This window comes from Ahaetulla prasina, chromosome 2, assembly GCF_028640845.1.
Source record: "Ahaetulla prasina isolate Xishuangbanna chromosome 2, ASM2864084v1, whole genome shotgun sequence".
Taxonomy (NCBI): Eukaryota; Metazoa; Chordata; class Lepidosauria; order Squamata; family Colubridae; genus Ahaetulla; species Ahaetulla prasina.
Genome location: NC_080540.1, coordinates 38,724,619 through 38,751,302, shown reverse-complemented (window position 1 = coordinate 38,751,302; position 26,684 = coordinate 38,724,619). Strand labels below are relative to the sequence as shown.

Below are 26,684 nucleotides of genomic sequence, written 5' to 3'. Positions count from 1 at the left end.
GCTGTAGTGATGATGCTATCCCGATAGCTAAAAATGCAAAAAAATTGCAAGCTCTACTAATATATTAAGGAGCACAGTAAAAAAAGGACTAAAATTAAATGTAAAAAAGAGCAAACTAAGAACAATAGGTAGGCCAACTAGTCTTAACATTGGCAATGAAGGTATCAAAGTGAGGGTAACTTCTGCCATTTAGATTCAACCATCAACAGTAAAGGAACAAGCAGCCAAGGAGTCTTTGGCAGAGCAGCCATGAAGGCCTTGGAAAAGATGTCCCAAAACTGCTTTTTCAAAGGCAACTGGACTTTCTTTGTTTTTCCTTGGAAGGAAAAACAAAGAAAGTCCAGTTTCCTTTGAAAAAGCACCTTTGGGACAACCGTGACCTGGATGACTGAGAATCTCCATAGATGTTGGAAAAGATATTCACATTTATTTATTTATTTATTGAATTTATATTGTCGCCTATTCGCCCATGGCAACTCAAGGCAGCTTACAGAATATAAAACCTCATTTAAAACAATAAAACTAATAAGAATCAAATAAATTAATATACCAAAATCACTCCCTCCTCCCACCCACCCCCACCCTGGTGACAGCAGATCACATGAGCCATTTAATGGGCTCCATCCCACTCTGGGTTCCCCAGGCCCGCTGGCAGAACTAGGTCTTCAGCGCCTTCCGGAAGAGTATTAGAGTGGGGGCCATTCTAATCTCTGGAGGAATGATGTTCCAGCGAGAGGGAGCCACCATGGAGAAGGTCCTTCTTCTAGGTCCAACCAGGTGTATCTCCCTAGGGGATGGGACCCACAGCATTCCCTGCCTTCCTGCTCTGTTGAGTCAGGTAGATGTGACCAGCAAGAGATGTTCCCTCAGATAACCTGTCCCAAGCCATGAAGGACTTTAAAGGTGACAACTAGCACCTTGAATTGTACCTGGAAGCAAATCGGCAGCCAAGGCAGCTCCCGCAGGAGAGGTAATACATGTGCACGCAAGGGTCTGCACAAAACCATACGGGCTGTGCATTTTGCACCAACTGGAGCTTCCAGATGCTCTTCAAGGGCAGCCCCATGTAGAGCGTGTTGCAATAGTAAAGACGGGAAGTGACTAGGGCATGAGTGACTGAGTAGAGATTGTTGGTCCAGGAAAGGGCATAATTGACACAGAAGCAGTTGCACAAAGGCCCTCTTGGCCATGACTGCCACCTCCTCTTCGAGCAGGAGTCATGAATCCAGGAGAACCTGGATTATGCACAGGGTTTGTTTGAGGTAGTGCAACCCCATCCAAGACCAAAGGTGGCAATTCTCCCTGAGCCAATGAACACCAAACACAGAGCCACTAGATCTTGCAAGGGTTTAGTTTCAACCTGTTGCTCCCCATCCATGGTACTATGTCTATACCTACAAAGATCAGAATAGTACAAACCATGGGATTCCCTGTGACACTCTATGGAAGTGAAAGTTGGACCTTGGAAAAGCAAGATAGAAAGAGTATTAACACTTTCAAACTTTGCTTTTGGTGAAGACTCCTGAGAATATCATAGTTGGCCAAGGAAACAAACTGATGGTTCATTAAAGAAATCAACCCAGAGTTTTCATTTGAGGCAGAAATTATCAGGCTCAAATTATCCTCTTTTATCCACATTATGCAAAGTCTTTGGAGAAGGTGCTAATCTGGGAGAGGCAGAAGAAAAAGAGAAAGAGAAAGGGATGACCCGTAGCAAGGTAGATGGACTCGGTTACAATGGCAATAGACGCACCATTGGAAAACCTGACGGACCAGTTCGGAGACAGATCATAATCGAGAAAAATTACCTGTGTGATCAATAGTTGTCAAAAAATGACTTGAAACTTCACATTGTTCATCAATCCCCAAGACATTTATTACATCAAAATAATTTAATAACTAATAGTACTATGCAGGATCCAATCTGAGTTGGTCACCGGGACCAGAGGTTTTGTCTTCCATAATAATAGTATTATGAACAACAACAATGAATAGTCCCATGAAGTCTTGGGGGTCATTTTGGGCAACCCTGATCTGTGTAGTTACCAGGGGTGAAATGCTACCGTTTTGGACAGGTTCAGCCGAACTGATAGCAATAGTGGAGGGTGGTTTGGAGAAGTGGTAGCGGCAGCAGCGCGAGGCTCCGGCCACCCACCTGGTCGTCGTTAAGGAAGTAATCTGTTTTTTTACCCTCTGCGAATGTGCAGAAGGGTTTGCGCAGGCACAGAGGGTCCAAGCGTGCGGACAGCGCATGCACTTCTGAACCGGTAGGGAAGGTAAGTAGATTTCACCCCTGGTAGTTACTAAGAGTTGACACTGGTTTCATGACATGTAATCAGTCAATCAGTCAATCAATCAGTCAGACAATCATTTGTTGTATCTGAAGGAAGTCACTGCATTCTTTTCATTGTCAGTAGATTGAAAGGCTGGGTAAAAAAGGTCTGAGAAACACATTTGTTCATTTCATAATGCAGTCTATATGCAGTTAATCTTGTGTGCTACTCATCAGTGTTTTCATGTGAGGATGCTTGTTGAATTAAAAAAAGACTGAATGACCTGTGTCCTGGAAGACTTTTTCTGTTCCTGCATTTATGAAGATCCAAAAAAGGGGAAAAAAAAGTCATCCTCTTAAAGGGATCCTTTATAACAAGACTGAGGGAGAATGGCTTTCCCTGTTAATTAAAACAGAATAATTGTTGAAGAGACATTTGAACTTGGATTTCCCATGTGCGCTGAATGTAAATATTCTGCTAAGCACTAGGCAACACTTCAAATATGTAGTGTCAGCAGTTACAAAAATAGCTTTTTTTTAATGAATTCAATAAAGTAGGTGTTTAGAGCTTTTTCAGCTCTGCAGATTTGCTTTAATAGGAGGAATTATCATTATCAGAAGTATTTGATCTGCCTGCTCTCTAAACATTGTCTTCGTATGTCAGCTACAAAATAATGTCAACGTTTCAAAGATTCCATTCTGGGACTTTCTGGTAAAGGACAGACACACTGGGAATTTGTACCAGTGTCAATATGACTATTGATTAATAGTTTGAGAAATGCTGTAAGAAACTCAAAAGGCAGCTGCTGCTTTTCATAATGAAAGCATTGGTAAAATACAGTTTTTACTTTTCAGTGCCAGCTCTTGGAAGCCATGTAATTCACTTTCCCACAAAGCTTTGAGAACTGTTACTTTATCCAGGAAACTTAATAATGTAGTGAGCATACCCATTGTAAGAGTTCTAACGTAAGTCACAGATTGGTGAATGCTAATCTTGGCTTGCTCTGATTATAATTTTCTACCTTGCTTATAGTTCATGATCTTGATTATTATACAAGAAAAGGAAAATATTATGACTTTGCCTCTAGGTCAGGGGTGTCAAACTCAATTTCATTGAAGGTTGCATCAAGGTTGTGTTGGACTTCGGGGGGGCTGGGATGGGTGGGTGGGTGTGGCCAGGGTGTGGCCAGCTCAACGTCACTTCTGTCGAGGGCGTGTGTGATGACTTGAGTGCTCTGCCAGTGAAAATGGGCTCCCAAGCTCTGTTTTCACCTGCTACGGCCTCCTGCAACCCTGTGCCAGTGAAAACGGAGCTCAGGAAGGCCGCCCGCAGCTCTCACAAGCCAGCTGTGGCTGAGCCGGGAAAGGCGCACGTGGGGTGGGGAGTGCGCATGCGCACATTCCTGGCTCAGCCACAGCCAGCCAGGGGGATACGAGAGGAGGTGGGGGGAAGAGAGTACAGGAGCGAAGCTGCCCTGTATCTGCCTTCACGCCACATTTGCGCATAAAGCAGCCTTCAATTCCTGCCACTTTGGGCTGGAGTCCAAAAAAGAAATAAGAGGGGCAGGGCAAACCAGTGATGGGATAGGGAGCCGCAGCAGAGGGCCCAGAGAGCTGCTTGTGGCTCCGGAGCCATGGCTTCCCAACCCCTGGTCTACTTTAATGAAAAGAAGGACTAGGGGTGACATGATAGCAGGGTTCCAATACCTAAGGAGCTGCCACAAAGAAGAGAGGGTCAACTTATTTTCCAAAGCACCTGAAGGCAAGACAAGAAGCAATGGATGGAAACTAATCAAGGAGAGAAGCAAGCTAGAATTAAAAAGAAATTTCCTAACAGTTAGAACAATTAATCAGTGGAACAATTTGCCTCCAGAAGTTGTGAATGCTCCAACACTGGAAGTTTTTAAGAAGAGATTGGATAGCCATTTGTTTGGAATAGTATAGGGTTTCCTGCCTGAGGAGGAGGTTGAACTTCCATGATACCTTCCAACTCTATTATTCTGTTATTTGGTACAGTTGCAGTGATTACTACCAATATTCAAACCTATATAATAACCACTTGACTATTTTTTATTTTATAAGACCAAAACAATATTGATTTCTACATTCCTTGTCTTCAGAAACAAAGAGTTTTAAAATGGTATTGTTGCTGCCAAAAAAAAATAATATCTACTGTATTATATTTGGGTTTGCTTTAAAAAAATTCAACATAGCGATATCTTAAAATTTTAAAATATTAAAACAAGAGACATGGGAATAAAATAATGACAATCGGTTTAAAAATACATTTTATTTTTTGGATGGTGAAATGGGCGGCATATAAATTTAACAATAAATTTAAAAGAAATATGTTCGCACCCTTCATTGAAAGCACAAAATAGTCAGGACCAGTCATTTTTTGGAAGAATTGTATTTCATAATTTGAGAACAACACAGCAGAAACTTCTTTCTTGACATCTGCAATTCTGAAATGTGTTTTTTTCCTAAACCTTATCAGCTTGTTAGAGGTTTAGTTGGTCCTTAAAGGGTTTGACCTTGGACAGTATAAGAGCTTTACATTTCTCTTTGTCTCTCTATACATTAGAAGATGTGTTCATGTTTTAGGAAATTTGGCAGATCCACTTAGTTCAATATCATCATCTTAGCTTTGGCTTCTTGTGAAGAGCCATGGTGGTGCAGTGGTTAGAATGCAGTATTGCAGGCTAATCTGCTGGCAAGACAGCAGTTCGACTCTCACCAGCTCAAGGTTGACTCATCCTTCCAAGGTCAGTAAAAGGAGGATCCAGATCGTTGGAGGAAATCTGCTGATTCTGTAAACCACTTAGACAGGGCTGTAAAGCACTGTGAAAGCAGTGTATAAGTCTAAGTGCTATTGCTATTGCATTTTTGTTGATAGTAACACAGATATTGAAACCACTTCTCATGTAAACTTGGCAGGACGAATGGGCAGCAGATAGCAGGGGACACACACACACACACACAGACAGACAGACACATAAATGTATGTACAATGTTTATCATCTGATCTATTTATCTATCTTGTTTCCAGGCAACTGTGGCTATTTGTAAAGGATATCACTCTTTCATGTAATGCAAAGGCAGTAGAGCTTTTTATTTCATGAAAATGATTGAATGATATACAGTCAAATTGAAACATGATGATGGTGGAATTTGAGCTGGTGTATTCAGACCTGTGGGACTTTGCCCTACTGGAACAATTTTGTTCCTGCTTAATCATTTTGCATGTCTGGAGAATGAATTTGCTTGGCCTTCAGGGACTATGAGGAATAGATGACTGTATAGCAAAGATAAACGTTTCTTAGTGGTTCCCACCTTTAAACAGACAAACAAATAAACAAAAGGTTGTTCCTTTGCTTGGAAGTGTTTAATAGTGCAAATTGAGTTGGGATCTCTCCCTCCCCCCATCTCTCCCTCCGTCTCCCTCCCTCCGTCTCCCTCCCTCTGCCCATCTCTGTCTGTCTGTCTATCTACCATATCTCAGAGCAGTGATCATTCTTAAATAGAGAACTGCTTCTATAAAAAGATTTAAAGGTTTCTCACTTATTATTTTTAATTAAGTGTTTCAAATTCATTTTTAACTACCGGATGTTAAATCCCTACTGCCCTGTGACCAGATAACTGAGGACTTCATTTACTGATGTATACGATTATGAACACAGAGGAAGATATATGATTTATATTCTACGTCGATCTTATGTGCTGATGCTGCAAAATATTCTACCATAATACTTTATTTACCCAAATAAACATTTCATTACCCTATAATAAATTTGACCTAATCCCTTGTATCTTTCTTGGTGACTGGATGTAAGATTCATTTCTATTGTAGAAACCTGAAGATTTAAAGTGGGGACTGCATTCTTTTTAACTATACATTCATATGTGTTTTTATTAGACTGAGGGAGGCCAGAAAGAGCTGACAGTAAAAGCTGGCATTCCAGTTTACTTATTCCAGTTTGGATATAAGCCAAAAATGAATAGGAATCTAAGGGTCTAATAGTGGGAATTGAGCTGGGATCTCCCTCCCTCCCCCTCCCCCCCCCTCTCTCTCTCTCTTTCTCTCTCATGTTGTCATTGAATGATTACGTTTGTACCTCAGTTTATGTATTTGGCTTTAACTGGTTCATTTAAACCAGACGTCCTATTATGCTACATGGGCTTAATGTTGGTTTATAAATTAAGATTTTAAATTGTAGATTCACAGTTGTTCCCACTGATATTTAGTTATATTTGCATGTAAGAAATCCATCATTTGGGTTGAAATCTGCATGGATTAATGGGTATAATACAGGAACAGTAGATTCTTCTCTAGAATATGTAAATAGAGGTAGCATTGTACCTAGATCAGGGGTCTCCAACCTTGGCAACTTGAAGACTTGTGGACTTCAACTTCAGCTTTGCTGGCTGAGGGATTCTGGGAGTTGAAGTCCACAAGTCTTCAAGTTGCCAAGGTTGGAGACCCCTGACCTAGATCCTGTTGTTGTGAATATCTTGTTACTGTAGCACCTATGCTTAAGCAACTTTTCATTCCTATATCCTTATAATTTACATCTAAAACATTATCACAGATAGTTGGGTCTCATAACTTTTTGTTGAGCTTGGTGAGTAGAGACATGAAAGAAAATGCTCTTTTTAATATTTTCATTTTATCTACAGTTGTGGCCTAGCGGTGAAGATGCTCACTGCTCATCCCAAAGGTTGAGGGTTCAATTCTAGGCAGTGACAGATGTTTCTCTCTCAAGACGCAAAGAGAAAATATCTGTTGTGAACTCCATGTAGGCATCAGAAAGGGCATCCGGGCAATAAATGTTCAGCTCTATTCAGCCCCAGACTTTACTCCAAATTAAGAGATTATCATGTCCTTTTTGTGTTAATGAAAAAGAACTGTGATGTGAAGGGGATAATAAAAAAAGAACGATGGGTTACAGAGCCACTGGCATTGTATCTCTGCAACAAATTCATTTCTGATAATCAGCCATCTATAGAAGAAAGGGACATATAATAATTGAAATTACAAATCTAATATTCACCAGAGAAGAAGACATTAATCTTTCTTTCTTTCTTTCTTTCTTTCTTTCTTTCTTTCTTTCTTTCTTTCTTTCTTTCTTTCTTTCTTTCTTTCTTTCTTTCTTTCTCTCTCTCTCTCTCTCTCTCTCTCTCTCCCTTCCTTCCTTCTTTCTTTCCTTCCTTCCTTCCTTCCCTCCCTCCCTCCCTTTTATTTTCCATTCATTCATTCATTCATTTATTCATTCATTCATTCTTTCATTCTTTTCAGGAAGTCGGCTGAACAAAGACCTGAGACATTTTCTCAACCAGAGATTTCAGAAAGGATCTCCAGATCATGAGCTTCAGCAAACTATTAGAGATAACCTTTATCGCCATGCTGTGCCTTGTAAGTAATTAACATCTCTATTATATTTGGCATAACAAAATGTAAGTTCTGTTTAGGGGTATCCTTTTAATCTCAGATAATGGCACTGCTGTGGTTTTCATTTTTTTTTCATATATTTTTTTGTAAGATGATTATTCCCATGTTGGTGAGAAAATGTTGAGGTTGCTTTCCCAGTAGATTTGTTACACCAAGAAGCAAGACAGTATGGATGGCATACAGAATGTTCCAGATATAATCGCTGATCTCATGGTGACTTAGACTCTGAATGGTTGCAGTTATCCTATTTTTGGCACTCAGCAACCGGCCCATTTTTGACTGGGATTTACACCATTTTTATTTTTATTTTTTTGAGAAACCTGTATTTACTTCGGTTTCCAGGGGGAAAAAACCCCACAGCAAACAATGAGATTGCTTAACAACCACTGTAGAAAAGGTAATAAAATCAGGTCCGATCATGTGATAACCCACTTTTACATCCATCAGTACTTAAAATCATATTTGTGGGGCTTAATTGCAGTTGTAAGTTGGGGACCCTTTAATTTTCTCATCGAGAAAACTACCTATATTTTCCTTTCATTTTCTTCTCTCGTGCCCTAATTTAATTGACTTACTATTTCTGATTCCGATTTTATCCTTTGCATAACGTTGCTTATCCTGAAAGGGAATAGTGTGGTGCACGTGTGTATGTATGTATGGTGTGCGTGTGTATGTATGTGTGTGTGTGTGTATTAGAACTTCAGTTCTAATACATCTGGTAGGCAGTAGGTTGGGAAGGGCCTATTGTATATGCAAGGAAATGTCTGCTGTTTTAAATCCTTTGTATATGTATATCTCTTGCTGACTTCCTTGAGAACATTTCTTTTCCTTTCCAATTTCAGAATAAAGCAAAAGAGGCTAAGTTTTCTGTTGGTTCATTTTTTTCCCTGCGTTGCCTAGGTTACATTTTGAAACGCTTCTGATCTGATTCTTTTCTGTGATTTATTGGGCATGGCTAGGAGCTAAACTACTTTGGTTGCTTTTAAATCTCACCCAGGGCCACGATTATAGAAATAGATTTGTGTTTGCATGTTGGATGGGGATGGAGAAAAGCCCCCCCCCCATGCTATTTTATTCCCACCCCTCCCCAAAACAGGAAAAGGAGTTAATGATGCTGAACCAGAAAGATTTCAGTGTTTCCCATGAATATGAATGCATGCATTTGTAGCTCACTTCTAGGGAGGAGAAGTAATAGACATTTAATGCTACCTTGCCTGAGCTACTTGTCAAATATTATCCTGCCTTTCCTGTCTTTCTTTTCTTTACAAGGTTCGGCCGTGATAAACATGCTTAGGCTTGTATTAGACTAAAGCTACTACAGTATCCGTATGATTGTCTGCAGCTGGGAGTTGGTGGGAGATGGAAAAAGAGAAGGAAGCGAGGGATTTTTCTTCGAGGTTGAAGATTAATCTGGCTGCTGCATACTATTTTTGTTTTAATTCTTTGATACATGTGACCAGAAAATCCAGTGCTCTGGGCCAGTCTCTTCTATTGCTAGTGGATTATGAGGTCGAGCATTTTTAAAATGGAATTCCCTGCTGATTATGGAGTAAACATGTCAAAGGCTCACAAGGTCGCTTGCACTGAGCTGGACCTTGGCTGCCTGCTGATTGTTATTGCTGCGACCAGAGGTCTTATGGAATTGATGATTAATGGCCCAGAATATGTAGAGCAGCTTCTTGCCTCAGCATCCTGGGTGAGTTTGTTAGAAATCTGTGGATTTGAATCGAATAATGCAGTTGCACGTTGAGCAGCCACATTAAAAAACATATCAGTTTAATAAAAGGATTCTACCAGAGGAATCTCTCTGGGTGCAGGCACCACTGGTGCAATGGCAATTTATCTAGAAGACCTGTAATTACTCTCTCTATTTTTTTTTTCTGAAATAGGAAGAACTTGCTTGGAACAAAGAGCTAATGTCAGAGTTGGACAGCCACAGATATTCTGTATATTATATAAGCAGTTGGCTTGCTGATGGTGAGATGGGGAGGTAATTCCCTGGGAGATAGTTAATACCTTGGTTGTGGGAAGAGATGTAAGCACTGATCTGGTGTGGCGACAACTTAATAGGCTCTTTCTTGACTGGGACATACTAGACAACTATTGCCCAGTCTACAACCTTTTAGGGAAGATTTATTGAAACAGTGTGGCATCAACTACCCAGCATCTAAAGAAAATAGATTACCTTCAGGGTTCAAGGCCAGACATGAAAAGTAGGCAGCATTGGTTGCGCTAGTGGGAGACCTTCATTGGGTCATGGATGGAGAAAAGTATGTTCATCTTAGGTTTTTTAAGTCTCAGTGAGTTTTTATACTACTGGTTTACTTACCGTATATACTCGAATATAAGCCGATCCGAGTATAAGCCGAGGTCCCCAATTTTACCCCAAAAACTGGGGTAAACTGGGGACTCGAGTATAAGCCGAGGGTGGGAAATGAGGCACCTACCGGTCGGCGAAACCCTCCCTCCCTCGGCCGAGAAGGCTGGCGGCTCCCCCGCCCCGCCCTCTCACTGCACCGGCAGGGCTTCCCCGCGCTAAAGCAAAAGCCCGCCAAGTTCGCGCCGGCCGGTATAATGTGAAAAAAACGAAAAAAAAAAAAACTCGAGTATAAGCCGTATATACTCGAGTATAAGCCGAGGGGACATTTTTCAGCACAAAAAACGTGCTGAAAAACTCGGCTTATACTCGAGTATATACGGTATTTAAATTACTAATTTGATTTATATTGCCATCCATCTCACATAGGGGCTCTAGGTAGTCTATAGTAAAAAAGATAAAATACATGGTATAAAACATAAAATACGTAGCAACCAAGCGCTATCAAACAACTATCAACATAGCTAGGAGGCTGTCTCTGTCACACACCAAGTATGAGATTTTCTTGCAGATCTGGCAATACAGTTTTCCCACTGTCACCTTGACAGCCCAAGAATCTAGGCAGGGTCCTTCTGAGCCTTTAGCTGCTTCCACTATGCAGCTGCAGGCTACCCTATCTCTTATGTGATCGCTCCCTAGGCTCCATCTCTTTGCTCTATGTCCCAAGGTGATTCTCAGAAACTGCTATAAGTGTCAGATTGTCAAATACCGGTGCCATTAACTGCCTGCCGCACCACGTTTTCTACCAGTTGAAGCTTCCAATAAGGGCATGAATGACCATGAGCAGGAACCCTTGATTAGGAACAGGTACAACTATACATAACACACTGCAAATTTCTAGAACAGGAGCTATGAATCCAAGAGGATTCACGATTGTGTACCTGAGCTATTTGAAGTGGAAGTACCCCATTCAGAATGAAAGATGCAAGGTCTCCAGAACCATTTGGTTTTGCTTGGGTTGAATCAAAGCCTATTGTGCCCCATTCAGACACCCATATACTCCAAGCACTGAGATAGAATCTCCCCAGTATAACTCTGGCAGTCTAGGATGGAGATAGAAAGTTGAGGAGTCCTTAGTGCTCTCCGAGCTTGGCTGTTTTCTTGCAGATGTTTCATTACCCAAACTAGGTAACATCATCAGTGCTAGTCAACACCAACCCTGAGCTACAGATATTCTCCTTTGCAGATATACAAGTTGAATATTATCTGCATGCTGATCATATCTCACTCCAAGCCATCAGATGAACTCGTCTAGCATCTTCATGTAGATGTTAAATAGGAGGGGAGAAAGTCTCCTACAACACCTGAAAAGGAGGGTTCTGGCTGGACCTCTTCACCCCACTTCATCACTAACTGGAATCAGCCACAGAGGAAGAAGAAGAACCAGCACAACCCTATGCTTTCCACCTGCAATTCCTAGAGCTGTGTTGTGCCCACCAGCGGCCAGCAGAGCTGGCAGCAGATTCAGACAGTGAGGAAGTTGGGGATGAATGTGGGATAGTCCTGGAGTCTGGGGAAGGTTTGGACGATGGCTCTGAATCTGAAGCAGAGAGGGGGCCAAGGCCATCTGTTAGTTCTTTGCTGCCTCCGGAGTCTCCAGAGTCTAACATCAGCAAGACAGAAGAACAGTGTGAATCTGTGCTGCCAGATGACAAAAACAATTAAGAAAACAGGGTCAACTTGGGAGTAAGGCTTGGAGATGATTGGCCCCTCCCATAAGACATAAAAGAAGAGCGAACTTTTGCAGGAAGCAATTAGTTCATCTGGCCAATTCAAGATTTGAAAGTTTGTGACTCTGTGCCAAGTTTGGCCTTGCCCTGCGTCTGGAAATTAGTTCTTTGGCAGCGTTCCATATGAGATAGGTGGGTGTTGATAACCTTCCTCTGAAAGACTGTTTATCAAGCCTTGCGGACTGTAAATGAAAGTAATTCTCCAGACAGGTGGGAAAACGGCAGTCAGGCATGGGTTAACTCTTGTGTCAAGCTTGTAGGACCGAGTCTTTAATCTGTTTCAAGCCCCGCCTTATCCTGTTGTCTCTCCAGTTTTTTACTCGGTCCCAAGCTGGACCAACGTGTCTTCCTGAGCTCCTAAGTTAGCTCTAGTTTTATTTTTCTTCTGTGCGTTTATTTAATCAAGTTTTCAGCGTTATTTCAAGATTTACAAAGGATTCAGATTTCAATCATCAAGCGGCAAAAGGAGAGCAGCAATCTTGCCGGCTGGCAGATTCATTCCTCAGCAACCTCCCGGGGCTCAGAGAGGTTTGCTTAGCTTCCCAACTCTGCAAAGGGGGCGGAGTTTTCCTGCAAGCTGCGTTTCACAGCCTTTGCTGAGCAGCTAAAACGGCACACCGAGAGATCTATTACAGCCCTTATCTTTCCGATCTCAGCTGCAGCTGCGGAGAACAGTTTGGCTGACGCTACAGAACCCTCCTCACGCAAGTATACCACCGGCTGGTGAAATCGTGGGGGAAGTAGAGTGGGGCCTCTTACTTGAGCTTTGCCTCTGAGGCCACAAGGGGCAGTTTATATTGGCGCGATCTCTCGAACGGCTAATTTTGGCGCAAAAAGACTCGGTGCGCCATTTTGGAGGCAATTAAAGTTCTTTTAGCCGGTCGCCATATTGGGAAGCGATTCTTACTAAGCTTTTGCCTGCTTATTCCTGAGGATTATTAAAAAATGAGCAAAAAGACCAATAAAGAAAGAAATATCACCTCCCGGGTTCCTGAGGATGACCCAGGGGAGGGAACATCAGCCCCTACAGGCAGATCTTCCAAAAGTAAGGGATCTGAACTCAAATCCAAACCCTCGGTGGAGGAAAGGAGGAGACATAAGGCATTAGAAAAGGCAGTCTCAAGGCCCAGCACCAGGCCTCTCTCACTTCCAGACCTCAGTCCACTGTGAGTACTACTCCTTCACGGGAGGAGGAACAGTCCCCACAGGGCAGCATCTGTTACCTCTTTACCCCTAATTGGTCACCAGATCAACCAACTACAGGATCTACTCCAGTCCCTATAGATGGGGCCCCATTGTTTCAGACTATGCCAGAAACTGATATAAGACCAAGCCAACATTCTGATGCCAGGAGCCCATTCAAACAGCGCCCATTCCAATCCTATCCAGGGCCAGGGGGGCTTACAGCTTCCTCCAGAGTTTGGGATTCTCATTGCTGATGCAATTCGATCCAGCTTCAGGCAATGTTATCAGCAGGAGTCTAGGCCTCAAGCTACTCCAGCCAGATCTCATCAGGAACATCTAGGTTCTGAAGACATCATGTCAGAACACGGGCAGACGGTATCTCCTGACCATTCAGATCAAGAATATTTGTCAGAGGGAGAGATCCCTAGGGATGAGGCCCTTTCAGAAGATGAAGGCTTAGATCTTGAACAACCAGCCTTCATTGGATTATTTAATCCTCAAGTCTTTAAATCACTATTACATAAGGCCCAAATGACCACCCGATTGGGAGAAGTGGCCACAACTAGAATTAGTAGGGAAAAAGGGGATGATCCCTCTACTACTTTATTTTCTGAACCAGCAATAACAGCAGACGCTGTACCGTCCCCCAAACTATTTACAGATGTGGTTCAACGACAATGGGGAGTCCCAGGTTCTGGACCTTTTCCAAACAGCCTAGACAAACGTTTATATAATATGACTTCTGAAATGTCCAACCTCCTACAGGTACCGGCAGTAGACAATCCTATAGTCTCTCTTTCTGCCACCTCCCACATAACGGGACCCCCAGAGGAATATCTTCGTCCTGAAGATAAAAGGGCTGAAAAGGTTCTAATAAAAGGGCATCAGGCGGCAGCTTGGTCAGTGAAGGCGGCTGCTTCAGCATCCTTTTTCAACAGAGCAACCATCATTTGGTTGAAGCAGTTACAAGCAAGGACAAACACAGCAGATACAAGATCCCACCAGGACCTTAACAAGATCATTGCAGCTCTGGAATACTCGGCAGATGCCACACTCAATGCCGCTCGTTTCGCATCCAAGGCCATAGGGTCTTCTATCACTTCACGCAGGCTCCTTTGGCTTCATAATTGGCAGGCAGATGTCAAAACAAATGGAGACTAGCCTCATCACCCTTTTCAGGAGAAAAATTGTTTGGGGAGTCACTTGAACCCCTCTTGATTGAAACAAAAGATAAGCGGAAGATTCTTCCATCATTGTCCAGGCGCTCTGACGTTCGCTCAACTCCTTATTCTCGTCATCAGTCCTTTCGGGGTTCCGATTCCAGCTTCTACCAGCCACGCCAACACAGACCTTTTCAACCCAGAGGCTCCTTTCAGCAGGACAATCAGGTCAGAACACCTTACAAGATTTCTTCCAGAAAGCCCTTCCGTGGGGGTAGGGAAGGGCTCCCGTAGATCTAAGTAATTCACTCTTCCCTCCCATTGGCGGACGCCTGTCCCTTTCTCCGCCCACTGGGAATCTACTATTTCGGATGCTTGGGTTCTACAGACTATTAGGGAAGGTCTCTTTTAGAATTCACCTCTATTCCCCTAGGTTTTTATTCCTTGTCCCATTTCTCACGACAGTCATAACTGCTATCATGGAAGAGGCCATTACTCATCTCTCCAATATCAAAGCTATTCAACAGGTTCCACAGTCTCATCAGGGCAAGGGTTTTACTCTAGACTTTTGTAGTAGCTAAACCCTCGGGGATGGAGGCAATTCTGGACCTTAAATCCTTAAATAAATTCATTGCTTATCGAAAATTTAAGATGCAGTCCTTACATTCTATTTTAGAAGCCATTCACCCAGAGGATTTCATGGCTTCAATAGACCTAACAGAAGCTTATCTTCATGTTCTTATTGCCCCGGGACATAGAAAATACCTCCGTTTCTGTTACAATGGCCAACATTTTCAATATAGGGCCCTTCCGTTTGGTTTATCTTCAGCCCCTAGAGTGTTCTCCAAAGTCATGGGAGCCTTAATTGGTCACATTCGCACTCATCCCATCCGTATCCAATTCTACCTGGATGATATTATCATCATGTCCCGATCTGAGCCCTTGGCTCATCGGGACCTAAATACCACTATTCATATACTACAGGAACATGGCTTTTCCATAAATTGGGCCAAAAGCCACCTCTCACCTTCCAACATTATCTTACACCTGGGAGCTATCATAGATTCCAAACAGTCATTAGTATTCCTCTCCCAGGATCGCCAGAATAGTCTCAAGGATCTGGTCAGACAGATCATTTATTCCCGATCCAGTCCTTGAAATCTCTTTCCCAACTATTGGGAAGATGGTTTCCACTTTTGGAATTGTACCCTGGTCTCGCTTACACAGCAGGGAACTACAATGGACCTTGCTCCCGTATCAACGAAGAGGCCAGTCCACATCACTAACAAGAATTGCCTTCTACCAAAGACACTGACATCACTCCAGTGGTGGCTATCAGACGCTCTGTCCAAGGGCAGTCGATTCAGAGAACCCAACAGAATTGTCCTTACGACAGATGCCAGTCTCACAGGATAGGGAGCCCACCTGGGTCCAAATATGGCTCAAGGCTTATGGTCAGCACAGGAACGCAAACTCAATATAAACCTTCTAGAACTAAGAGCAATCCACAAGGCCCTTCTCCACTTCCACGACTTAGTGAAGGGTCAGGACATTCTTGTGCTCACAGACAACACAACAGCAAAAGCCCATATAAACAGATGGGGAGGCACACATTCAAGAACCCTCATGACAGAGACACTGACCCTCGGCCACTGGGCCGAATTCAACCTTCTCTCGCTTCGAGCTTCCCATATTTCAGGCACAGCAAATGTTCGGGCGGATGCCCTCAGTCGCCAGCAAATAGATCAAGCGGAGTGGAAACTAGATCCAGCTCTCTTTCAAAAGATTTCCCTTCGATTTGGGCTTCCCAAGGTGGATCTATTTGCAACTCCTCAAATCATCAACTACCCAGATTCTTTGCCAGGTTCCCGTCCCCAGGAGCGGAAGCGGTCGATGCGCTAAGATCACCATGGCCACCGGAACTGCTTTATGCGTTCCCTCCGCTTCCATTAATTCCCAAGGTAATCAGAAAACTCCTGGAAGAGAAGGCCGAACTAATCCTAGTGGCTCCTCATTGGCCTCGGAGACCTTGGTTTGCGGACCTCAAAGCTCTTTCAGTGACAACACCTTGGCGCATACCAGACAATCAGATTGCTCTCAGTCAGGGCGTTCTCATCCATCCAGAACCTCAGTGGTTACAACTCACCGTCTGGCGATTGAGCGGGACATCTTAGCGGGTCTCAACATTCCCCCAGATGCAGTACCGACAATTCAGGCGGCACGACGACCATCCACGAAGCGCATATACCAATTCACTTGGAAAGCTTTCTCGATATGGTGCTCAAAGAGGTCCATTTCACCTAGGGATCCTGACCTATCTCACATCATTGGTTTCCTACAAGAGGGCCTGACGTCAGGTCTCTCTCCTAACACCCTCCGACGCCAAGTCGCAGCTCTTTCCTCGGTGCTTACCTTCAACTCATCAGAGTCCCTGGCAAAGGATCCAGTCATCAGATTGTTTTTGAGGGGAGCCTCTAACCTGCATCCTCCTACTATTCACAGGTACCCATCCTGGAACCTTAATAAAGTTCTTAATACATTAATGAGAGCGCCATTTGAACCACTCCGAGAGGCTTCTTTACGACTCTTGACTTTCAAGGTGACTTTCCTTATTGCCATAACTTCAGCTCGCCGCATTTCAGAATTGGCAGCGCTCTCAACACGCAAAGACCTTTGCATTTTTCACCTCGATAGGGTAGTTCTGCGTCTCGACCCAACCTTTGTTCCAAAAGTTAATTCACTATTTCATCGTTCTCAGGAACTGATTCTCCCAAATTTCTGTCCCGCACCCAGACATCAAAGGGAACATGAATGGCATACGTTGGATGTCCGAAGAGCCTTAAAGATATACTTACATCGTACTTCTCCATTTCAGAAACGGAAGCTCTCCTTGTTTCCTTCCAACCTTCTTCGTTAGGCTCCAAAGTTTCAGGACCTACCATTGGCAGATGGATACGGGCCACCATAGCCATGACATACGATTTGCAATCTCTTCCTCGGCCAAAGAACATCACAGCACACTCCACGAGGAGTGCCTCCACTTCGGCAGCTTGGGCGACCCAGGCGCCCTTAGAGGAAGTATGCAGGGCGGCAACTTGGTCATCACCGTCGCCTTTCATCAGACACTATAAACTCGATACCTATGCATCGGCAGAAGCCTCCTTCGGTAGACGAGTTTTGCAAAGTGTACACGACAACCCATGACTCATCGGCCTATCTTCACCCTCCCGGACAATCACCTAGCTTTGGTATGTCCCATGCCTGACTGCCGTTTTCCCACCTGTCTGGAGAATGGACGTTGGTCTTACCTGAGACGTCCTTTCTCAGCAAGGAGGAAAACGGCAGTCAGCCCCACCCTTCTGGGGCCGATGTTTATCCATGGGGGGGGGGGGCGTACATTAATTGTTTGTCATTTCAGGAAGACACGTAGAGTCTGAGCAGCTTCCTCGCCAAAAACTGGAGAGACAACAGGATAAGGCGGGGCTTGAAACAGATTAAAGACTCGGTCCTACAAGCTTGACACAAGAGTTAACCCATGCCTGACTGCCGTTTTCCTCCTTGCTGAGAAAGGACGTCTCAGGTAAGACCAACGTCCATTTACAAGTCGTATGAATTAAAGGGAAGCCTAGGTCAGAACAAGCTGGCTCAGAAGGATACCATGATCACTTTGCCCAGCTTACCTTTCATCATTGTCTTTGCCTGCCTTCCATTCATTGGGTTCATCCCAGTCATGTCTGGGATAGGACCACAGAAACATCCCATAAGCCACCAGGTGAAAATTACAGGCAAGCGAGTGCGTGTTGGCCAAGTTCTTCTTCCATATACTGGCTAGGCTTCTTTTCGTGCACTGGCTGGGGGCTTCCTTTGTGATATACAGGCAATTCAGAAATTGTATAGCAAGCAAAAATGAATACCAAAAGCAATATAAAATCTTAGTTTTAGCCCCATCTTGATTTAGTCGACTCTACTCTTCTTTACCTTTCAAAGAGGAAGTTTTTAAAAATGCCCTACAAAATCTGAAGTCCCCCCAAAAGCCCCCCCCAAAGCACATGAACCATAAGCTAAAATTTAGCAGCACCAAAACTGAATCAGAGAAATCTACAACTAGCAGTAAATAAGTAAGCATTATTGCACTCCTGTGTGAGTTTCACAGAGGCCCTGTGCAATATGAATAAAAAGAAAAATAAATAGGAAGGATGCAAGGTGGGCTGAGAGTCAATGTGAAAAACAGATTAGGTGGAAATGAAACATACATTTCATGCTTTTTTTATTCTGCCTGGAGAGAGTTCCCTTCGGAATCTTCTAAGAAAAGGCCTTCTCTCTCCCAGATACTCTGGGGTTATTATTATACTTTTGGCTCTTTCCTGTTCTGTCGATTCCAGTTCTTAAAAAACATTTTGTGGAGGAATGCTAGAGGTTTATCTACCAATTCTTTTGCATCTTAGGCAAGTAAGTTAATTATTTCACCCAATTTGTCCTAGGTTTCTAATCAGCTTATTGGAATGGAACATTTTTATGGCACCTTTATCATTCATTAATATTTTCAGAGATAATTTTAATTACACTCTGCCCTCTCTGGAAGTTACATAGCTGTTGAAGACTATGTAACTTGCCAGCACACAGGAAGTCCTTACAGTATATGCCAGATATAAATTATATGAAAGCATTTTTAAAAAATTTTTTTCACAAAAATCATGCTCAAGAAAAGTAGCCCATAAATCAGCAACATGTTGTGCAGTGTTCTAAATAAAGAGATAAAGGAATACATTCATAGTAACATCAGAGCTAACATGAAGATTTGTGGTTACTGAGATATTCTGTCCGGCTCCAAACCCCAAGAAAGACACATTGTGCTTCTTCCAAGGAGATTTCTTTGTTGTTCCTCACCTAGAGACAGAATCTTGCCAGACTAAAGCATACTACCACCCACATAAAGCATAAACTCTGGGAACCATTAAGGAGAAGCCATCTCCATCCTTTTTCTTTCACAAAACTATCAGAACTCTGGAATGCAGCCCCTTCCTCCTGGGAATTTGGACTATGTTCCATTATATCTTCCTTTCCAAAGGCTGTTCCATAGCTATCATTCCATTATACAGAAATATATCTCTGGGGTCATTCAAAATAGCACTTTGGTTACCAGAACCAAGAACAAAAATGGATGCTGAAAATTAGACATGAGACAAAAAAATAAAATTAAAAAATCAAATCAAATCTAGAGGCATTTCTGTCTGACATTTAATCCTCTACCATGAAAGGAATATTTGGAAAACTCGTTCAGGGGACTTGACCCTCAGCATGAGATGATAAAACCAAGGGTATAGATTAACTATACGGTTCACAAATTTTGAGATTGAGGCAAGTAGACAATAATTGTGTTTGTGAGAACATGTCTGATCTACATTTTGGAATACTGTTTGGATGACTGAGAAAGAGCGAAATAACTTAGCAACAGCGTAAAAGTACGAAGAGCTTTAAAAGCTTTTATTTCTATAAATTGTTACCTGAATTTCTATGTGTGATATTCTGGTGATCTAGAACAGTGGTTCCCAACATTTTCACCCCAGACCCACTTTAAATACTGTACCTGATGTGGCCACAGACCATGGCCATGGACCCCAAAGCCTTAACTCAAAGACTTAACTAAGTTAAATGTTAAATCATAGCATTTCTTCAAGCCTTCGCAGACCCCCTGTGACGACATCTCAGCCCCCACCCCCACCCCAGGGATCCGTGGACCACAAGTTGAGAACCACTGATCTGATCTAGAATGTGTACATGAGTTCTAGATTTTTCTTTTCAAAGTTGAGGACATTGTCACCATGTTTCTGCCCCCCATTGTCTGCTTCATTTTCCAGTGCATAATTCATGCAAACTAATGATTTTCTGCCCTCTGATATGCAGAATTGGGGATAGGTCTCCCACAAAAAAAATGATGGGAAAGTCATTTTTGGTTATTGAGTGCATCCCTATCCCTTAATGTCGGGGGAAACTGTAATCTGTTGGAAACTCCTGCAATAAGAATATAGCAATCATATTTGCTGCAAAAGACTGTAACCATGGATACAGCATTGGTCATTGCTTTTGGATAAAAATTGGGAAGTGGTGATGGCTGCTGCTGCTGCTGCATCTTGGGCATTGTAGAGCTGGCAGCTGGGACCAGTTGGGAAAGATTTAATTGAAGATGCTGGATGGTGGGAGTAGGAAAGGGACCACTGTGTTTCTCTGGAGGGATCTTCCTGTGGAGAAGGTTTTGAGCAGAAGATGCAATGAACCTACTGACTGTATCCCTAAAATGAGATGTGCTGTGATAGTAGGAAGGTTATTATGTCTTCTTAAAAAAAGCATCTAGCACATTATCTCGTTCTGAGAAATAATCTCTTGAAGTCAGGCAGGGGACTTTGTGTACCGGACTCTTATGGTGACCTGTACTGCAATGCATCTTTCACACTAGGTGATAATTAATCAATTTAATTTTCCAGGTTTGGAGAGGAAAAAGGACTCTTTAATTTCCTTCTACATTTTTTTTCTTTTTTTGCCAACACTATAGATAAAAAAGTTGCTTCTGCTTGAAACTGGCCATAGACTAGAAGAAAACACAAGAGTCAGTGAATTCCCTCTGTTGCTTAGCTCAACATCTTTTAGTTTTGTTTTGTTTTTTGCCAGTAAGTTTCTCAATAGAGATTGTGGGAAGAGAGTTAATGATTTAGTGGCCTTGTTTCTTTATTAATTCTCAGCACTCTTCAGTTTGCTCCCATCATGACTAAACAGCAAAGAGGTTCAGAAAATTATTTTGTCTCTTTATGGAGTCTACACTGGGGTGCTTAAATAGTTCTAAAAGGCAATTTGATAGAAATTAGGAACCAACAAGGAAGAAGTTGAAGTCTTTAGCAGATTTATTAGCGTACTTTTATTGTTCTTGGGCCATTCAAAGTCTAAAGCCCAGTCACTGGAATATTTTTGGAATTAAATGGAAGTCTCTTCCTCAGAGCAACAATGGGTTCAAGTGGCAGAAGGCCATGGGAGTTTTTCTTCCTTCTACCAAACTCTAATGATGCAACACCATTAAGGGAAAATTAAAAGAATTAAGGCATATTATGAATCCTCCTTTCAGAAGAACTGGATAGCCGTCTGGGAAAATGGACTTCTCTGAACTAAGACTTTAATAGTTGAAAACAGCTCACTGTATTTGTCAATCATGTTTCTATTGCTAACATTCCTTTTGTCTTTCTCGCAATAGCTGAGGAATAAGCAGTGTGATACTCAGAGCATCAATGGGGCCTCTGTGGCTCAGACTGCTAATGCAGTCTGTTATTAACAGCAGCTGCCTGCAATTACTGCAGGTTCTAGTCCCACCAGGCCCAAGGTTGACTCAGCCTTCCATCCTTTATAAGGTAGGTAAAATGAGGACCCAGATTGTTGGGGGCAATAAGTTGACTTTGTATATAAATATACAAATAGAATGAAGACTATTGCTAACATAGTGTAAGCCGCCCTGAGTCTTCGGAGAAGGGCGGGATATAAATGCAAACAAACAAACAAACAAACAAATGGGTATGAATATGCCACCATTGGCACCATCACACACTTTGCTTTACCGTATATTTTTATTGGAAGAATAAATAAATTCGTGGGAAGGTGACATAGTGTGAAGTCAGGCTCCAACTTCTAGTTTCATTTCTATTTATAAGTATGTGCTTGGATCTCACATGGGTTTAAAAGCCAATCTTCAAATGTTTCTTCTGGAACAGAGGTGTCAAACTCATGTTGTCACGGCAGCGTCATGTGACATATCGGGATATTTTTCCCCTTCACTAAACCAGGCATGGGTGTGGCCAGCATGTGACCCATCCAGCGGGCTGGGAGTTTCACAGCCCTATTCTGGAATAACAGAATAACACAATTGGAAGGGATTTTAGAAGTCTTTTATTCTTAACTTCTGCTGTGTTAAACAAACCACAGTTGGGTCTCTCCATGTTTGTTTAGCTGGTCTCACTGACAAATTTCTTTAACAGAATAAAGAATTGGAAGGAACCTTGGAGATCTTCTAGTCCACCCCCTGCCCAAGCAGGAGACAGTATATCATTTTGGACAAATAACTGTCCAATCTCTTCTTAAAACCCCCAAGTGTTGAGACACCCACAATTTCTGGAGGCAAGTTCTTCCATTGATTAATTGTTCCAACTGTCAGGAAATTTCTCCTTACTTCTAGGTTGGTTCTATCCTAGATTAGTTTGAACCCTTGCTTTTTGTCTTGCCCTCAGGTGCTTGGAGAATAGTTCGATCTCGTCTTCTTTGTGGAATCCCCTTAGATATTGGATCACTGTTATCGTGTGACATGGAGATGTAGTGGCTGCTTCAAAAAATTAAAAGATAAAGTTAAAAGGGTTAATAGGTGCCTTCCTGGGTATGTTAATTGAAGATTGGGAATTAACATCCTACACTAGTTTGCTTCTTCGTTGCATGGCTTTTGAATGGACATACTCATCACAGCAGCCATTTTGTGAATGTTTAAGCCCTCTCCTGAGACCCATTTTGTGAGAGCACTTATGACAGTCTCTCTTTATGCCAAGCATGCTCTAAAATACTGTTGACTTATGTCCTAATAACCTCATTTTTTTAAATCTCCCCCTCTTTTTTTTTTTTTTTTAGCTTTGTGACATCTTTGAAAAAAAATACTACACTTTAACATCCATCTATTTCCATCTTCACATCTCCCATTCTGGGCTACAGCATAGCTGTGCCTAGTGATAAACTGTGTTTGCATAGTTGGATATTTTGGCTGCAGTCCTAAGTATTTTTTTTTTAAATCCCACTGGTCTGAGTGGGATTACATTTCAGATAAATGTTCTTAGAATTAGGCTTCTGTGACAGAGTGGAATCAAACATATCAGATTTCAGGCTACTCCTGCGATCAAGATTCTTAAATATTTTACACATTGCTGCAGATTACATGATACTGCTGTATCTTTTAGAAGCTTTGTGTGGGGCGAAGGATCCAGACTGCACAATACCCTTACCTTACCATGCTGCCTCTCCATTCTCGTTGGTTTTCAGTATTTCTGCTAAAATCCAAGAAAGATTTTTAACTCCTGAATGGAGAGAGATGTTTTGAGAGACCTGGACATTCTCCGTAGCTGAAAATTCTGTTTGGATTTCAGCATGGACCTTAAAAAAAAGTCCTCTCAGCTGCAGAAGCTTGCAATCTTCCCTGCTGGCTTCCCCATTGATTTTCTGGGAAAGCTGGTAGGGAAGATAGCAAACGGCAATCACATGAATGTGGACATTTGGCAGTTGGTTGTAAGTGCAAATCAGGTTGCCAAGTTCTCAGTTTGTAAGAAGCTGATTATAGGGGTGCTACAATGACCATAACCTCAGGCACAAACAGGTTGTAAGTCTCTTTGTTTAGCATCATTGTAATTTTGAATAGACACTGAGTCATAAGTCAAGGAATGCCTGTATTGTGAAATAACAGATGAAATATCTTTAGTATCTACTCCTGTAAAAAAAACAAAAAACCGCTCTGCTTCAAGAGTGGTGCTTCAGATGTATCAATAATCAAAGTCTTCTCTTCCAGGAAGAATTATAGCTTAGAGCTATAAAGTCAAGATAGCTGGAAAGTTGCCAAAGCAACTTGTTTAGTAGGAGTGGACAGGAGATGGTTCCCATTTTTGCAGCTTTTAAAAGGTATTTTAGTGTCAGAGGCTGCATTTAATTAGTGTCTTAAGCACAAAAGTGTGAAAATTATTATTATTTAACTGAAAATGTATAACTAATGACCCTTTGTTAGACGAAATGTCCATCTGGATTCAGTTCCAAGTGGGGAAGAAGACACTGGAAACGTGGAGACTGTTTGGAAAGATGATTTTAAGGGTGGACAGGATCACATGCCTTGAAGATGTTGGGTGAAGTGGGGAAAAGGGGGAAGAGATGCTGAGAGGTTTTATGCCCTCTCTGGGCTTTTGAATTTGAGCTTGTATTCATATTGGTTGTCAGATTCCTATGGGACCATGCAGGGGCAACTCTGTAGGCTGTATTTTTGAGTACCAAGTTTGGTTGACTCTTTGAGGAGGTAGATCTTTGTGATGTAGATTAGACTGGCTCAAGCCTTAATGGGCCATTGACAAAAAGTAAGGGGTGGGCAGGGAGCTTCAGGGAGCTGCTTTGTTCTTAAAACATGTTTCTTCTTTTCTCATCCAAAGAAATATAACATTCTGTCTTTTTAATATTTCCTAAATTATTTCATTCTTCTGGGAGAGGGGTGGGTGCTAATTTCCTACTAACTTCAACTGTATCTTGAAAGTGAGAACTGGTATGGTAAACAAAATAAATAAATAAAATAAATAAATAAAAATAAATTGATCTAGTAGATATTAGACAACTTCGCAAACTATGATTAAACCTTCCTTTTTTTACTTCAAGTGTGAGCAGGAGATTGGAGGATCTTGTTTGTTTGTTTTTTAAATTAAATTAACAATTACTGTTATATTCAAGCTTGGATGGACTGTGGATATTTTTAGTGTTATCTACAGAGTAGGAAAAAAAGCCAAATTCTACCTTGACTAGCCACAATTAGTTGGGGATGAAATATTCTAATGTTCTCCTCACAACTGCATTGAGATTGCGGAAGGGAAGGAAATATGTACTAGCCAAGTTTATTTTATTTATTTATTTATTTATTTATTTTGTCACAACAATATATATAAGCATCACACAAAAAGATTATATAGTATATAAACATATATATGAGAAAATATTAGGAGGTTTAAGCATATATACATATATAAGAAGAAGAAAAAAGAAAAACAATAGGACAGGAACGGTAGGCACGTTTGTGCTCTTATGCACGCCCCTTATGGTCCTCTTAGGAATGGGGTGAGGTCAATAGTAGAAAGTTTTTGGTTAAAGCTTTTGGGATTATGGGAAGAGACCACAGAGTCAGGTAAAGTGTTCCAAGCACTGATGATTCTGTTACAGAAGTCATATTTTCTGCAATCTAGATTAAAGCAGTTAACATTAAGTTTAAATCTATTGGTTGCTCTTGTATTATTGCAATTAAAGCTGAAGTAGTCTTTAACAGGAAGGACATTACAATAGATGATTCTATGAGTTAAACTTAGGTCTTGTCGAAGGCGACGGAGTTCTAAGTTTTCTAAGCCTAGGATTTCAAGTCTGGTGGGATAAGGTATTTTGTTGTTTTCAGAGGAATGGAGAACTCTTCTTGTAAAATATTTCTGGACACGTTCAATTGTATTGATGTCAGAGATGTGGTGAGGGTTCCAAACAGGTGAGCTGTATTCTAGAATTGGCCTAGCAAATGTTTTATATGCTCTGGTTAGTAGTGTAGTGTTTTTGGAAAAGAAGCTACGCAAGATTAGGTTTACAACTCTTAGAGCCTTTTTTGCTATGTAGTTGCAGTGGGCTTTGGCACTTAGATCATTTATTTATTTATTTATTTATTTATTTTGTCACAACAATATATATAGGAATCATACAAAAGATTATATTGTATATAAACATATATGAGTAAATATAAGGAGGTATAAGCATATATATAGAAAGAAGAAAAGAAAAACAATAGGACAGGAACGGTAGGCACGTTTGTGTGCCTATGCACGCCCCTTATGGTCCTCTTAGGAATGGGGTGAGGTCAATAGTAGAAAGTTTTTGGTTAAAGCTTTTGGGATTATGGGAAGAGACCACAGAGTCAGGTAAACTGTTCCAAGCACTGATGATTCTGTTACAGAAGTCATATTTTCTGCAATCTAGATTAAAGCAGTTAACATTAAGTTTAAATCTATTGGTTGCTCTTGTATTATTGCAATTAAAGCTGAAGTAGTCTTTAACAGGAAGGACATTACAATAGATGATTCTATGAGTTAAACTTAGGTCTTGTCGAAGGCGACGGAGTTCTAAATTTTCTAAGCCTAGGATTTCAAGTCTGGTGGGATAAGGTATTTTGTTGTTTTCAGAGGAGTGGAGAACTCTTCTTGTAAAATATTTCTGGACACGTTCAATTGTATTGATGTCCGAAATGAGGTGTGAGTTCCAGACAGGCGAGCTGTATTCTAGAATTGGCCTAGCAAATGTTTTATATGCTCTGGTTAGTAGTGTAGTGTTTTTGGAAAAGAAGCTACTCAAGATTAGGTTTACAACTCTTAGAGCCTTTTTTGCTATGTAGTTGCAGTGGGCTTTGGCACTTAGATCATTTATTTATTTATTTATTTATTTTGTCACAACAATATATATAGGAATCATACAAAAGATTATATTGTATATAAACATATATGAGTAAATATAAGGAGGTATAAGCATATATATAGAAAGAAGAAAAGAAAAACAATAGGACAGGAACAGTAGGCACGTTTGTGTGCCTATGCACGCCCCTTATGATCCTCTTAGGAATGGGGTGAGGTCAATAGTAGAAAGTTTTTGGATAAAACTTTTAGGATTGTGGGAAGAGACAACAGAGTCTGGTAAAGTATTCCAAGCACTGATGATTCTGTTACAG

General features: G+C 41.6%; 1 protein-coding gene across 31 annotated transcripts in view; it reads left to right on the top strand.

Annotated features, from left to right (window-relative positions):
- Positions 1-26,684, top strand: part of MAGI1 (membrane associated guanylate kinase, WW and PDZ domain containing 1) — a 534,475-nt gene that overhangs the window by 241,652 nt on the left and 266,139 nt on the right. For all 31 annotated transcript variants that reach the window (XR_009153941.1, XR_009153943.1, XR_009153946.1 and 28 more), the window contains exon 2: positions 7,569-7,685. Coding sequence is in view for 24 of the 31 variants with exons in the window: in XM_058173838.1 (XP_058029821.1) it covers positions 7,569-7,685 (117 nt within the window). In the remaining 7 variants the exon portion in view is untranslated. The remainder of the gene's footprint in view (positions 1-7,568; positions 7,686-26,684) is intronic.